The sequence below is a fragment of the Lepidochelys kempii genome, chromosome 1 (genome assembly GCF_965140285.1).
Source record: "Lepidochelys kempii isolate rLepKem1 chromosome 1, rLepKem1.hap1, whole genome shotgun sequence".
Taxonomy (NCBI): domain Eukaryota; kingdom Metazoa; phylum Chordata; order Testudines; family Cheloniidae; genus Lepidochelys; species Lepidochelys kempii.
In genome coordinates this window covers 60,433,743-60,450,236 of record NC_136380.1, presented here as the reverse complement: position 1 = coordinate 60,450,236, position 16,494 = coordinate 60,433,743, and the positions used below count along the sequence as shown (strand labels likewise).

At 41.2% G+C, this 16,494-nt stretch overlaps 1 protein-coding gene and 1 pseudogene across 7 annotated transcripts in view; one reads left to right on the top strand and one right to left on the bottom strand.

Annotated features, from left to right (window-relative positions):
- Positions 1–676: 676 nt before the first annotated feature.
- On the top strand, positions 677–2,633 carry LOC140910431 (E3 SUMO-protein ligase KIAA1586 pseudogene; annotated as a pseudogene).
- Positions 2,634–9,973: 7,340 nt separating this feature from the next.
- Positions 9,974–16,494, bottom strand: part of RUBCNL (rubicon like autophagy enhancer) — a 52,130-nt gene continuing 45,609 nt past the window's right edge. For 3 of the 7 annotated variants that reach the window (XM_073344470.2, XM_078852990.1, XM_078852995.1), the window contains exons 12-16: positions 14,039–14,277; positions 13,034–13,095; positions 11,217–11,370; positions 11,002–11,092; positions 9,974–10,490 (exon numbers count right to left, since the gene is read on the bottom strand). In XM_073344470.2, the coding sequence (XP_073200571.1) occupies positions 10,381–10,490; positions 11,002–11,092; positions 11,217–11,370; positions 13,034–13,095; positions 14,039–14,277 (656 nt within the window). In that variant the 3' untranslated portion in view covers positions 9,974–10,380. The remainder of the gene's footprint in view (positions 10,491–11,001; positions 11,093–11,216; positions 11,371–13,033; positions 13,096–14,038; positions 14,278–16,494) is intronic. The other 4 variants (XM_073344505.2, XM_073344514.2, XM_073344495.2 and 1 more) reach the window with 2 other exon arrangements.

Sequence of the window (16,494 nt, the reverse complement as noted above, 5' to 3'; positions counted from 1 at the left end):
CCAGCCATTGGCCCCTCTCAGCACGCTGCCTGCTTGGGACCCCAGCTGGCAAGGGGCCAGCGGCCAGAACTCCAGTCCGGCGACGGGCTGAGCAGGGTGGCGGACAGAGTCTGGGGTTCTGGCCGCTGGCCCCTTGCCAGACGGGGTCCCAGCTATTGGCCCCACTTAGCCCGCTGTCATTCTGGGGTTCTGTGGGGGGCTCAGGTAAATATAAAATTTATAACTGGCACAGGAAACCTTAAATTAATGAAGACTTGTAATACAGTGTACAAAATAAACTTTAAATGCAAAGGGATGTGGAATTTTAGCAGTTAAAGAGCTGTTTCTACAACAGATAGTTCAAGATTTATGTTGCTATGCGTGTGCGCATGTAATGTCGCAGGCTGTGACTCGGTCGCATCCAAGTTCGTCCTGACGCAAGACAAACATCTCGTTTATTATTTTATTAACAGGGGTTGCACTTGCCTCGTTCGTGCACTTGCTCAACTCTTTTCTATAGAATTCAACATGACCAGTGAGTCATAGTCGGCCTGTTTGTTTCTAGGAAATTGCGTGTGATATTTCGGTGTGTAATACTAACTGGACTGTTATTCGAAGATTAAAGTTTTCTATTCAATATTATTTACTCTTCATAATGAAACACCAGAAAAGCATTAGTGACTGGTTTTCCACTAAAATGACAAAACCATTAGTCAGTAGTTCTAGTAGTGAAAATAATTATTTAAATACTGAAAACGCCAATGAAAATAATTTTGGTGATGAAAATATCTTAAATGTTGAATCATCTGAAAATGCGTTCGCAATGGAAGAGGATTTACATGACTGTGAAAATGTGGTACCCGAATGTTGGACTTCCGAGCAGGCACAATATTTTTTAAAGAAATATAATGGCTTGATAATTGAAGGCAAAAAACTTGGCTGTTCCCACTGTGCAAATATGTCACATTTGGGGGTCCTTGAAAGAAAATCTTTACACATTTCTTCGGAATGGCAAAAGTGTACTATTAAAGCATCTGGAACTGATAAAAAAGGTTCAGCAAGCTACATTAAGAAAAAAAATGAAGGAACATTTTGAATCAAGCTCTCATTTGAGAGTTATAAATGTTTTAAATGAATCTAAAAAAGAACCTCTCACTACTGTGATTAATAAAGTTACTGAAAAAAATATTGCAATAATCAGCAAAATTTTCAACATAGTTTACAGCTTAGTAAAAAGAAACCGACCAATGTCAGATATGGAGGATGAAGTAGAGCTACAAATTAAGAATGAAACCGATTTAGGGAACTGCCTACATTCTCAATTTTCAGCCATCAGAATCGTAGAGCATATTGGTGAATTAATAAAACAAATTTTTAGTAAAATCATTGAAAATAATTCAAAGATTTGTATTATTATTGATGAAGCTTCTACAATTTCAAGTAAAACTGTGCTTGTCATTCTTATAAAATGTGAATTACAAGATTCTTCACCAACAATTTTTCTCAATTTAGTGGAATTAGAATCAACAAAAGCAGAAAATATTTACAATGCTTTGAGAAATGCATTAACCAATACAGGATTTGACACAGAATATTTAAAGAAAAATTTAACCGGATTTTGTTCTGATGGCGCGAGCACCATGCTTGGACATAAATCTGGAGTTGCTACAAAACTCATTCAAGATTTTCCAAACGTTATAATTTGGCATTGTTTGAATCATTGGCTACAACTGGCTTTAGATGATGCTATAAATGATATTAATGAAATAAGCCATTTCAAGATTTTTTTGGACAAGATTTATGCAATTTTTCATCAGTCAAATAAAAGTCAGTTTGAACTTAAACAAGTTTCTGAAGAACTATATATTGAAATAATCAAAATAGGCCGTGTTTTTGGTCCACGATGGGCTTCTTGTAGTCTTAGAGCTGTCAAAGCGGTCAGGAGAGCTTATCCAGCTCTTTTCCTTATTTTTGAAAAAATAAATATATTTTCTGGCATGGAAAAAAGATTGAGAAACAAAGAATTTTTAAAAGACTTGGCATTAATGATTGACATTTTGGATGAAATTGCTTTATTATCAAATGCATTGCAAGCGAGACAATTGAGTTTAACAAAGGCAGATAAGCTAATCAAACGAATGATTGATTTTTTCATACAGTTAAAAGATAGTTTTGGTATACATGAAAATAAAATTAATGAAATGATAGCAAGTGATGCTTTTAAATGCATAGAGTTTGAAGATAATGTAAGGTTTAAATCACTGCCACGAGACAAAATAATAGAGTGTATTATTGAAAAAATGAAGGCAAGATTATTAAACAAAAATCACATTAAATATAAAGAAGATAATTTAGGTCATTCTAGTAATACACCTAAAATAGTTGAATTATTCAGTGTTATAGATCCCACTTCATGGAATATTGAAGAAGTCAGGTTACCTTGGAAATCAGGAGAAGAAAAAGTGCATGAGTTAAACAAATTCATAAAATTTGTAGTTGATTTAAATGATTTTTGTGACTTTGTAGAGAATAACATTCAATCAAAACATCTTCCTGATCCGGAAACAATAAGGAAAGCAAAGCAAATTATGAACACAATTGCAATTACTTCTGCAGAAGCAGAAAGCTTTTTTGTTGATGAATATTATTTGTAGTTGTCAAGGTTCCTTCCCCACTCTGAACGCTAGGGTACAGATGTGGGGACCTGCATGAAAACCTCCTAAGCTTATCTTTACCAGCTTAGGTCAAAACTTCCCCAAGGTACAAAATATTCTACCCTTTGTCCTTGGATTGGCCGCTACCACCACCAAACAAATACTGGTTACTGGGGAAGAGCTGTTTGGAAACGTCTTTCCCCCCAAATACTTCCCAACACCTTGCACCCCACTTCCTGGACAAGGTTTGGTAAAAAGCCTCACCAATTTGCATAGGTGACCACAGACCCAAACCCTTGGATCTGAGAACAATGAAAAAGCATTCAGTTTTCTTACAAGAAGACTTTTCATAGAAATAGGAGTAAATAGAAGTAAAGAAATCCCCTCTGTAAAATCAGGATGGTAGATACCTTACAGGGTAATTAGATTCAAAACATAGAGAATCCCTCTGGGCAAAACCTTAAGTTACAAAAAAGATACACAGACAGAAATAGTTATTCTATTCAGCACAGGTCTTTTCTCAGCCATTTAAAGAAATCATAATCTAATGCATACCTAGCTAGATTACTTACTAAAAGTTCTAAGACTCCATTCCTGTTCTACCCCCGACAAAAGCAGCATATAGACAGACAGAGACCCTTTGTTTCTCTCCCTCCTCCCAGCTTTTGAAAGTATCTTGTCTCCTCATTGGTCATTTTGCTCAGGTGCCAGTGAGGTTACCTTTAGCTTCTTAACCCTTTACAGGTGAGAGGAGTTTTCCTCTGGCCAGGCGGGATTTTAAAGGGGTTTACCCTTCCCTTTATATTTATGACAGTAGTGATAAAAGGGCGAATTTAACAATTACACATATCTCAAGCTTTATGACCATCAGTTTGTTGGGAAAACCACTAAGTTGGGAAAACCACTAACCCCCAATACCATATGTTAAAGCCTGGATGAGAAGTCATCGATCCGCATTAGATACCAGAGTTCGTGTATCCAACACCAAAGATTATGGAGAAGATCAAGAAGCCATTTGGAAATTACTACCTAATTAGTAATAAATAATGTACTTAAATATTCTTTAAAATATTGCTTGTTGCATTGTATACTTCAATATGAATCTATTACACTTTTTATTTTTAATAATAACTTAAGTAGTTCACATGTAATATTTTAAAATACAAGAAAAATAGGCATTTCATTCTTAAATATTATCGTTTGCTTACTCATACATCTCTTCTTTATATTTTCTTTTCAAATGTATTTTAAATTCATTTAAGAAAGCAATACTTTGTTTCTATTGTAATAAACATGTAAAATATTTTTTATTATTTTTATTGTTAAGTATGACTCCCAGTGACTCAATGCATTGCCACTTCTTATGGAAAAAAGTACAAAAAATACATACTATGGCACATCCCTTAAATCAGAACTTTATCGGGAACCGGTTGTTAAGATTTTGGCAGCTCATCACTGCCCGCGTCCCGACTCCACTCCGCAGCAGGAGCACTGGGCAGGGCAGGGGAAGTCCCTGTGCCCTGATCCCACACCCTGGCAGAAGCGCCGGGCGGTGGGGGAAGCACCAGAGTCCCGACCCTGGCTGCGGTCCCAGGACTGGAGGAGCTGTCGCTCCCTGCCGTGGCCTCAGGCCTGGGGGAGCTCTGACTCCCCGCTGCGGCCCGAGGCCATGGAGCGGGAACAGAACTTCTCCAGTCCGGGGAGCCACGGGGTGGGGGTGGGAGGGCAGAAAGGAGCAAGCACAACGCAGGGCCTCAGGGGCAGAGGCAGAAGGGATGAGGCCGTGGGTGGGGCTGCAGGTGGAAGGGGCAGAACAGGGGCGGAACTGCCAGTGGAAGTGGTGGGGAGAGGCCCCCCACTTGCTCTGGCCCGGGGCAGCCTTATTTAAAGAGAACGTGCCTCAAAAGGGCAGCATTACACTAAACAACAGTCACAACTACCTTGAGAAGCTTTCCTTGACTTTTCCCTTGTCTGCCTTGTAAATATGAATCTAACACTTACGAGCTAGCTGGCTGCTCCTCTGGCTAATGCTCTGCACTCAAGTCTAGCCCCTGCAGAGGCAATGCGCGTCTGGAGTGAGACGGGTTCTCACGTCACTCTTGTGTCAGCTCTCTACTTAATCTAAGAGTTGCACAAATGGACGTCAAAGGGTTCAGTTCCTGGTTAAAGGAGGGTTGCTGCAATTCAGGAACTTGATGAAGTGGCAAAAATCATGGGATCAGCCAGAGACTATCCTATGAAAAAAAAACCATTTTCCTTCAATTATTTATCCCACCTTCTGCTATGAATTCCTCCTGGCATTTCGCTTAAACATGATTCTCCTTCCTTTCCTGTTCTAAATGGTTGCAGCTGTGCATTGTTGTTGCATTTCAGCCTAGAAGTAGCTACATTATAATAGTGAAGTGATTCCTATTTAAACTATTAAAGCAGATGGGGAATGTCAGAGCTACATCAATACAAGGCTGCTACTTGTTAAAGGGGGTCAGAAATAGAACATTAACTGTATAGTCCTTTGAATTTTAGAACCAAGTGTTTTGCAGAGGAACAGTTACAATCCCCAGAACCAAACCAACACCTGTGGACTTGGTTGCAGATGGATGCAAATCTTGAACTATATTATACTGAACTATATTCTTAAATGCAGCCAAGATCTCACAAGCTGGAACAGCCACTCTCATTTTGAGCCAAAATCTCATTAGAACAGCTCCAAGATTTCAGTACCATTAAAGCCCAAACCCTAGCCCATATTCAGCTTCAAAGTCCAAACCCGAGCCTAACCAAACTGGGATTTGAGCACCACCTTCTGAGTCAGTGTGTTACTAATAAAAGAAGACACATGCCGAATTCAAAACCACACTTTCAAGCACATTCACCCTGTAAAAGGGGAAGACAAGGAGTTAACCAGACAGATATTGGTTCTGAAAGAGGAAGCTTCTCAGGACAGCTGTGCAGTTACTTCTGCTTTCCTGCATCTCTACAACTGCTAGCAACGTGTTTACGCCTTGCTCTTTGGAAATGTCACTAAATATGCAAATTATTAAGAGACTGAAGTTAAGCATTGAGTTGACCCTGAAGCAGCACGTTCCACTCACTGTTTATTAAAGTCCCTGACAAATCCCAGTCACTGTGGGCCAGATTCTCTGTTGTGCCCTCGTTACGCTGGGCTCAGAACTGACACTGATTTTCACGGGATTCTCTAGCCCAGTGCTTCTCAAGCTAGCTGATGTGGAGGACCGGCAATTTCTTTTTCCCAATGTGTGCGCAGACCGGCAGCCGATGGTGCCGGTCCACGGATCACCACTTTAAGTAGCACTGCTCTAGCCTACATAAACTTGCCGTAGTTCCTAAGAGACCATTGCGAGCTAAGAATTGCTCTGGCTGTTCCCACACCTCTGCCATGCCCCTTCCCACCTCTGCCCCACAGCCTGCACTGGGGCTTCAGAGAGGGCAGTAAAAGCCAATTCTGCTGCCACACACCCAGGCTGGGGGAATCCCCAGCATGACATTGACTTTAGCAGTGGCTTCCATAGCAGGGACACCATTCACCTGGCTCCCCCTTGTGGCCAGAGGTGTTTCAATGGCACACTCCATCTTCCCCCTCTCTTCCGTGCCCCTTGGAAGCACTGGGTAGTCTCTCTCAAGGCTACCACCAGACCTCCCCTGAAACTGGGTCAGTAGCCCAAAATAATCCTCAGTGTCCCAAACACAAACACAGTAACCCCATAGTTCCAACCCATGTCCAATGCTCCTGATTACAACAGAGCCTTTATTCTATCCAGCAGAAGTCTAGCCTTCCAGCTCTGCCTTCTTTCCTCAGTCAGCACATGTCCTGCTCTGAGAGAAAAGTTGGCATTTATACTACCCTCCTGCTGAGCAACCCTCCTGATTGGCTGAAAGGGGGGTGCCCTGCCCCCACTACAGAGCTTCAGATTCCAGACCCTTAAAGTAACAGTGTCCTGGGATCTTCCCATCCCACTGTTAATTACTCAGGAACACTGCCTTTCTTCTGGTTTTGGTTGCTTCCTGAGCCTAGGATCACACCAACACCCCCTTGAGAGGGCATCTTCTGGCTCCCTTTAGGCATCAAGAACCAGTACACCCCATTACAGTTCCTTTTATGAGCAGAGGGGAAGGGGTGATATTCTGCTCCAGTGCATTCAGTTACCATATTGCTTCAGAGCAACCCTTATGCTGTGATTTAGTAATAATATCCCATTCAAAGGTGTCAGTCATTGCACTACTGCAGTTCCAGTTAATCTGTACTGGCACTGTGAAAAGAGAACTGAAATGTGTAACAGGATATTAACCAGCCACATCAATCACATTTGTTGCAACTGAAGTGTCTGCTGGCTCTTTGTAGAGGCTTTCCTCTGAAGCCCACATGACAGGGGAAATGGAGACAACACCTGGTCCTAATGCCCACAGACCCATGCTAATGCCTTGGACCCTTCTGTCCAAGCCAAACATTTTCCAATGTTATCCCCAAATAAGATACACAACACACCATTTTCAGTCTTGTTCTAGCTGCTATATGCCCACAGCTGTCTGGGAACTCCTCTGCTGCCAGAGGAATCCCCTGCTGGCACAGAGGATTTACCTTGTCCCCTAGTTTGGGAATGGAGCATGGGAAAGGGGGGCAAGCGGCCTGTTGTGTTCAGGTTATTCTCAGCTGCCAAAGTGGACCACTACGATAGGGCCTAGAACAGGCCCCAGTGCTGCCAGAATCCAGGGCCCATAGAGGTGGCAACTGACCACTGTTGAACATCCCTCCCAGCTTCCTCTGCATTGGGCCAAGCACAGTTTACATGCCCCTCAGCACTGGAGTCTTGATCTCTTGGTGGCAGCTTCTGCTGCGGAGCTTCCTCAGTACAAACACTTATGTCACAACCGCCTCTATAACCTTGTGCAGAGCGGCGACAAACCTCTTGGCACCTTCTGTGGCGCACAGTGGGGATTACAACGAGGTATGCCTGGTCATGTAAGTCTACGTTTTACAGTTTGTAATGGGATAAGTTAATGACACTCAGGACAGGTTAAAATGAAGTACTTTCAGCTCACATGCTCCACAGACAGCTGACTGGGCATTTTCAGTCCCTCTTTCCATGTTACTTCACATCACCTACTGCTACCTCCTTTTCTTATTTTGTCTTGTCTCTCGAACACGGCAGCAACATTTGGGGTTTACTATGGTAGTATTCTCCATTTCACTGCTTTGTTTCTTTGGGTTCAAAATACCAATAGCAAAAAAGTATACTTGGTTTACTTGAGCAGCCCCCCTCAGAAAACACATCCTATCAACCAGCCATCACTAAACAAACTGCCTCATGCTAGTTTAGCTTCCCCAAAAGCCTCATTCTGGCCCTGGCCAAGAGACAAATGACTATTTACCAAACTCTTGCGAAGCTCTTAGGGCATAATGTCCTGTTGGCGCTACCTGTTCCAGCAACTCTTCGACACTAGGGCTGTGAACAGACACAAATATTTCAGTAGGGTTTTATACTGTTGAAAGCAGCCCCATATACAGTCAATTCCCAACAAGACAAATTATAAACACTGTAGGGTGCCAAAGACACCCTTGACCACTGGAGAACTTTACAGGGCCTATGAATGGCCAAATTAACATCGAAGAGTGAAAGACCCAGGCTGTATCCCCAGACACACACACTTTTCATTTAAAGAAATAGACCATTTATTTGGGTCTGCGCTTCGACCAAGCAGGCGAGCCAGGATACTACAGCGGATTGAGGTATGTGTCAGTCCACTACAGAATTTCAGCAGCTCCAAAAGAACAAGAAAGATGAAGGGAAGAGGAGAACTGTAGGATATGAAAGTTCTGTAGTTATATAATAAATAGGCAAAGTGAAAAAACTTGTAATGCTTTTTAAAACACGTTTACCCCCTCCCCCTCCACAAGCTGTCCACAAGTAGCTTGTGATTTTCAAATTTATTCAAAGGTTTTTTATTGTTTTTAAACTCAACTTTTGATAAGTTTGAATTCAAGTGGTGATGCTTAGCAATGATTGGTCAGATGATTCAAGTGGTACTCAACCAGCCTGATTAAAATTAGCATAGATTATTTGTGTGCACATGCACAAAAACTCATTTTAACATTCCTTTCTGCAAACATTTGTGGTGAGAAAACTCATTCATTAGATTATTCATGGAAAGCACACACAACCAAATAAAGCTTAAGCGAACATTTTCCCCTTATTTAAACAAACCCAGTAGTCCTGCAAATTGTTCTATACAGGGCTAAAGGCAACTTCTTTCATAAAATGTAAATCCCTATAGTAAATCCATTAATGTGGCTTACTCAGTTTTGCGTTCAGATGCAGCAACTAACATTTGCATCACATTAAATGTAGCCAACTCTAGGTGTCTCACCATCTGACGTCACTCACTTCTCAGCAGTTTCATGTCTGTTTGCAGATCTCACATAACAGTCATCGATGATAATCTTACATCTATGCAATAAGCAGTTACATTTTGTTTCCAGCTACAGGAAGATAAGAACTGTATATGAGAACTTGTAATGTGTATTGTGAAAGATTTTCAGCTTGGAAGTGAATCGCAACAGCTACCAGGTTCAGAGTCCCATTCTCTTTTAGTACAGCATTAGTGTTTGAATGGATATTTAAGGGGAAGGGTGTTTGAAAGTCCCATAGGAAATTAGACATTGAATGACAGAAGCAGATCCAGTGTCTTAAAGGCATTTAGCTAGGGAGAAAGTACCTTTGGGACATGTTCTCCAGATCAATGTCTACAGTAACCCCTCCTGTAAATGTTGGGGGTCTCGGTCAGTGGGTGTCCGTTGCTATTGCAGTGAAGCTTGAACCACGTGTGCTGTCACCACACTGAGGCAAGTGCCACAGGAGTAGGAGTGAGTGATATAGGTTCAGGCAATAGCTCAGCACTTCTGAGTGCATGAGCCACTTCCACGGCTGGCTTCGTTAGAAGCATCTGCAGGAGCAGGTGAGGAAAGCAGTCCGTTTTCAAAGAGATACCCAGTACTTGGCCTGTAGAAGTCAGCAAGCCTGCAGCGTTGGACAGAGTGGATTCAGGGTCATGTATCTCTCTCTCTTTCTACATGCCCTCCCCAAGTAGCCTGGCATCTCTCAGGTTGGAAAGTGCTGCCCCAGAGTTTAGTACAGGTCTCTTTTTAAAACAAAACTGATCCACCATTTTGAATTAGGATGCTTACCAGGATAACATTTTCAGGTTCATTTTTTTTTTTTTTAAATCAAACTTGGAAGTCAAGGCATTTCTGTAGTATTGTTCCAAAGAGGAGAAAAAATTCTGCACATTTTATCACCTCTTGCTTGTAATAAAAATGTGACAGGGTTAAAAGAGTTTTTCAACCTTGTTTATTGTCTCTACATTGCATGCAAAGTTACATATGGGAACTGTCAACTTGTCAAATATAAAATAACAACAACAATAATAAAAACAAATTCAGAAACAAAAAGAGTAAAAAACCAATAGCAGCAAAATATTAATGATGGCATACACTTAAACTGATCACATTAAAAACTATTTTCTGTCAGGACAGGTATTCAAGCATAATATTAAAACGTTATTCTTTTTTTAAAAAGTCACATTACAAAATGTTAGCATGGCAGGATGATTTAAAAATACCAATGTTTAAAACAACATTATACACCCTGTAGACAGACGCCATATATATCTGTATCTAGTTTCTTCAGAGATATATACAGAAAATTGTGTGCCTCTTCATAGTAATCCAGTCTCACATAGCCACAGATGGAGCTTCCAAAAACATCCTCCGAGCAGCTATTCTCAGACATTTGGGGCACTCTCCAGACTTGAAACACTGACTGTGGAAGCACGCTTTGCAAACTGTTTACACACACAAGCAGGTGGGGAAAACTGCATCAATAATTGTATTCCTTGAAAGATGGTAGTTTATCCCGATACGAAAGTAACTGAAGAAGACTCATGACCAGGACAATGAAGCACAATGTAACAAGGTTAATTCCATATTTTGATCCCAAGCCAATGAACCTTGAGGTCAATTGGAGTCTTTCCATTGACTTCAATGGGCACTGGATTAGGTCCAGAAAAATCTGATGTAACAGCACTACATTTGCTATTTCAAACTCAAACAGATATGTAAACCCATACCAAGAACACACTTGAATTTTGTTTTAACTTACATGCAGACAACACATCCAAGTTTTCAAATACACAATAAACTCACTGAGACAAGAGAGTTTGAAATCAGTGGGACTACTCACATGCTTACAATTAGGCACATGCTTAAGTACCTTGCAGATTCGGGGCCTGAAATATTATACATGCACGCACACACGTTCTCACAAGAAAGAAATAGCTTTGGGATGGAACATACCTGTACATCTTTTGCATGTGGCAGTCTGAAATGGGAAGAGTACATCTGAGCTCTGGCAAAATTCACAAATAAATCCCTTGGCTTGACAAAGCTAGAAGAATTGAAAAAGAGTTAATTACTTTTTTGATGTTTATTAAAAGTTCATATTTATAAAAAAAATATGGTCAGTTGTGGCTATTCTTCAGGCTATATACCAGACATAGCGATTCCCTTACCTCGCAGTTTTCTACATGAGATGTGGAGCTTTTTAGAATATCCCTGAGAAGAGGCACTAACAGCCCTCGTTTAATCTTCACCAAGTCATCCATTGAGAACAGATGCAGCTCTGTCGTCAGGTGGCTGGAGACCTGTTCAAATTCTTTCAATACACTACAGATTAAAAAAAAAAATTAAATTACAAAGTGACATGTTTATTGAGAGCATGTTTATCAAAACATGTAAGTAAGTGGAGACAGCCAAGTCTCATCAACCAGGAAGAACATAAAATTGATACCTCTATACACAGCAGAACTGAGTTAAAGGACACTTGTGAATTTTGCAAAAAGCCTGAAAGTTATAAAAAATTTTTTCCTGCTTCTTAACTAACCGTAGAAGAAAGGCTATTAAGTCTTGCCTACCCAGTTCCTGCTCGAGTGTTTGTTGGAAGGCTACAGTGACAACTTTCTTGGCTTGTGGGTGAGGGCGTATGGGGGTCATTATTTAACATAGCTTTTTCTCCCAAAGTTTGGAGTTCAATAAGTATTCAAACTAAAAAAAAATTCTGTTCTCAATTGTGGAGGCATGAATCTCGTCATATGCAATAACCCCACCCATTCACTGATCATCCGCAGAATGCTCACACAGAAACAGCATCGGCCGCTTGCTATTTGAATGCACACAAAAAGAAGTAAGTGATTGTTGGGTTCTGATGTGGTTGGGGGGGGTTTTGGTGGTGAGTGTGTTAAAAAGCCTTTTAGACTATTCAGCCATTGCAGCAAGCGCAAGAGGAGCACTATTGTTGTGCATTTTAACTTTCATTTGCTAACCATAATTGGATGGAGAAAGAGTGCATCAAAAATGCTTAGTTTTGACAATAATATTTTCATCAGTCATTGAATCATTATTGTCCCTAGCCCCACGGTAGAGAGAGAGAGAGAGAGACTAAACATTTACTTTTTTTTTTTTTTTTTGTAATTTTATTAATTTATTTTCTTATTTACTTGCCTGGTTTATAAAAGACCTCTAATTCTGTGGGTGTAAGTGATAGCATTTAAATGTCTTACCCAGAACTCAGCTCAGTGTCCAAGTGCTATCATCTGCACCCACAACTAATTGCAGGTGCAAAACAAAGGTCCATTATTTTTCCATTTTATAGTTACTACATTAAGCATTGCAGGCAAGCATTGATTTAGACAAAAAACAACAACATATCCTGGAAGAACACCTTGCTTTTCTTTAAACCCACCAATGTTCCCTAAAGCCACAGAGAAGTTAGGCTGATTGTGTAATGAAAGAAAGTAGTCAGAGCTGCCTAACTCAGGCAGAATATGCACATTTTCTACAGCTTGTTTTGTGTCATTAGTTAATGAAGATGGAATGAATACAGTCTACTAAAGAGCCATGATTTGAGCAACATATGGAATAACCACTCTAGTCACCTTAGAAAAACTTTGAACAGACATTACATTGCTGAGCAAAGACACTCACATTGTTCCTCCAAGAGGAATAGTATCAGAAGGACAAAAGAAAAAAATCTGCCAAAAATTATTACACACATCGAATCATTAATCAAGTCTCATAAGTGTTTCTACAATGGCACTGGGGAAAAAACAAGCTGCCTTATAAAATACACTATCACTTGACATTTGCAATAAATAAATTTGCAATAGATAAATTTGCAGGGGAAAGGAAGACGATATCAGAATTTCTGTTGATCATACAGAACTAACTTCCTTAAAAAGTACATGATTAAAAATTCATCTGGAGGGGGAAGCTCCATGAATAACTATTGTACTTCTACCAAGTATTTGCTATACTTAATCATGCTCCATACCTTTCAGCAAACCTGCAGGTTTTCAGTAGTTTTTTAATATGCAAAAGCTGTTCTTGCATCTCCTAAAGGATGAAGGGTAGATAAATGTAGTATTTAAAATGAAAAGCAGAGCAGCATATTTAAACATTCAGAAGTGTTTAAGAGCAGTAATTTAGACAGTAATATTTAAAAATTAGCATTTCACCATAGAGCAGTTTTAGTTTAAAATTAGGAAAAATACAGCAGAAGGTTAGACAGATCAGCTATATAATGCACCAAAAGGCCTACCCCACAAATGCGTATGCATGGCCAAAACATACAACCTGAAGCTGCAGGTTGTTCCTGCAGGATCAAAGACTAGATAAAACCAATTGCTATGCCCCAGGGCAGGGGGAAGAGTTTATAAGCCCTTCCCTTGGGTTCACAAGAGCCAATAGACTTGTGCTGAACCCTTTTGTCCAACCAGTCAGCCACAGAGCCACCTCCACTCCCCAACCCACAGGGAGGTCAGTGTGCCCACAAGAAGGGGAGGGGGAGTGTGAAATCCTTAGAGGAGCCAACTGTTTTCTTTCCCCTGCTGGCCCAGACACAGCTGCTTCATGGGCAGAGAGAGGCAGCCAATCTAACTGCTCGTCTCTCCTGGTGGCAGGTACTTGTTCAATAGGGCATCCTATTCCCTGATAAACTGGACATCTCTTAAACAAGGTGGGCAATAGGATTGAGGCTCCTAAAACCCCCTCTTCCCCATCCCTTTAACCCTCATCGGAGTCGATAGCGGTGGGGTCCCAGCAGGTGGATTGGAACAGCGGGAGAAAAGGGAGGCAGGTAGCAGCCCTCCTGCCCTCAGGTGCTACAGGTAACAAATGAAGAATCGCTTGCACTGGATGAGTTATTACCGGATAGTGCCCAGATATGTTACTTAATAAGGCAGCAACCTAATTAAACCAGATTCCTGGGGTCTAGTCTTTCTTCTGGCAGCGTGCAGGACAATGCCACACACTTCAATTACAAAGAAGCTGCACTTACCCTGACTCTGTTCAGTTCCTTTGCTTTTGTATAGAGGGTTTTGTTGATACACGACACATTGAAGATGGGGTTTTGCCATATGCTGAGCAGGAGATGTTTGGAGAAGTTACAGACATAGTACTTTCTGAAGTCCCATTTAATCAATATTCGGGCAGGGATGGAAGTCTGTGCATGGCTATGGCAACAGTCACAGAAGTACTTCCCCAGGTAATCACAATAGCGGAGTCTCCTGATGTATTCTGTGGCGGGTCAACAATGAAGAATGGTTCTTTAAAGAATTACCGTATTGCCTTTTAACTGCGTCAATCCAGTAATACATAATTCAGATCTACAGAAAAATGGGCTGGGCTGGGGGGAGGGGGGGGCTCCTTGTTTTTTGAAGAGGTAGACTCGTGGTCAGATTTAATATTCTGAATTAAATATGGAAACCTCTTTTGCAAGACTGATCATAGTTATATCACCATCAAAATTTACACAGATCCTTATTGGAAACAGTGTTGGCTGCTTCCCCAAAACAAGTTCAAGACTGGGGCTTGTGGTTACAGGTGTAACCTAACTAATTCCTTTGCACAGTTATTGTTAACGATTCTTTGAGTCTTTGATGTCAACTCAAATATTAATTTTGTTCTGCCAGTCATGAGCGAGTGCCTCTCTTTGTATAATGACAGGTCTCAGAGTAGCAGCCATGTTAGTCTGTATCCGCAAAAAGAACAGGAATACTTGTGGCACCTTAGAGACTAACAAATTTATTAGAGCATAAGCTTTCGTGGGCTACATCCCACTTCATCGGATGCATAGAATGGAACATATAGTAAGATAATATGTATATATACACACATACACACAGATAAGTTGGAAGTTACCATACAAACTGTGAGAGGCTAATTAGTTAAGATGAGCTATTATCAGCAGGAGAAAAAAGAGAGAAAAAAAAACTTTTGTAGTGATAATCAAGGTGGCCCATTTAGACAATTGACAAGAAGGTGTGAGGATACTTACCTTAAGGAAATAGATTCAATATGTGTAAGGACCCAGCCACTCCCAGTCTCTATTCAAACCCAAGTTAATGGTATCTAGTTTGCATATTAATTCAAGCTCATTGGAGTCTGTTTCTGAAGCTTTTCTGTTGCAAAATTGCCACCTTTAAATCTTTTACTGAGTGGCCAGAGAAGTTGAAGTGTTCTCCTACCAGTTTTTGAATGTTATGATTCCTGATGTCAGATTTGTGTCCATTTATTCTTTTGTGTAGAGACTGTCTGGTTTGGCTAATGTACATGGCAGTTGGGGGCTGAAGGTGACAGCTGGTGGCGTTCTGTTATTTTCTTTGTTGGGCCTGTCCTGTAGTAGGTGACTTCTGGGTACTCTTCTGGCTCTGTCAATCTGTTTTTTCACTTCAGCAGGTGGGTATTGTAGTTTTAAGAATGCTTGATAGAGATCTTGTAGGTGTTTGTCTCTGTCTGAGGGATTGAAGCAAATGCAGTTGTACCTTAAAGCTTGGCTGTAGACAATGGATAGTGTGGTGTGTCCTGGATGGAAGCTGGAGGCATGTAAGTAAGCATAGCGGTCAGTAGGTTTCCGGTATGGGGTGGTGTTTATGTGACCATTGCTTATTAGCACAGTAGTGTCCAGGAAATGGACCGCTTGTGTGGTTTTGTCTAGGCTGAGGTTGATGGTGGAATGGAAATTGTTGAAATCATGGTGGAATTCCTCAAGGACTTCTTTTCCATGGGTCCAGATGATGAAGATGTCATCAATGTAGTGCAAGTAGAGTAGGCGTCTTAGGGGACGAGAGCTAAGGAAGCGTTGTTCTAAGTCAGCCATAAAAATTTTAATATACTGTGGGGCCATGCGGGTACCCATAGCAGTGCTTCTGACTTGAAGGTATATATTGTACCCAAATGTAAAATAGTTGTGGGTGAGGACAAAGTCACAAAGATCAGCCACCAGGTTTGCCATGACATTATCGGGGATACTGTTCCTGACAGCTTGTAGTCCATCTCTGTGTGGAATGTTGGTGTAGAGGGCTTCTACATCCATTGTGGCCAGGAGGGTGTTCTCTGGAAGATCACCGATGGATTATAGTTTCCTCAGGAAGTCAGTGGTTTCTCGAAGATAGCTGGAAGTGCTGGTAGTGTAGGGCCTGAGGAGAGAGTCCACATAGCCAGACAGTCCTGCTGTCAGGGTGCCAATGCCTGAGATAATGGGGCGTCCAGGATTCCCAGGTTTATGGATCTTGGGAAGCAGACAGAATACCCTAGGTTGGGGTTCTAGGCATGTGTCTGCACAGATCTGTTCCTGTGCTTTTTCAGGGAGTTTCTTGAGCAGATGGTGTAGTTTCTTTTAGTAATCCTCGGCGGGATCAGAGGATAATGGCCCGTAGAATGTGGAGTTAGAGAGCTGCCTAGCAGCCTCTTGTTCATATTCCAACTTATTCATGATGATGACAGCACCTCCTT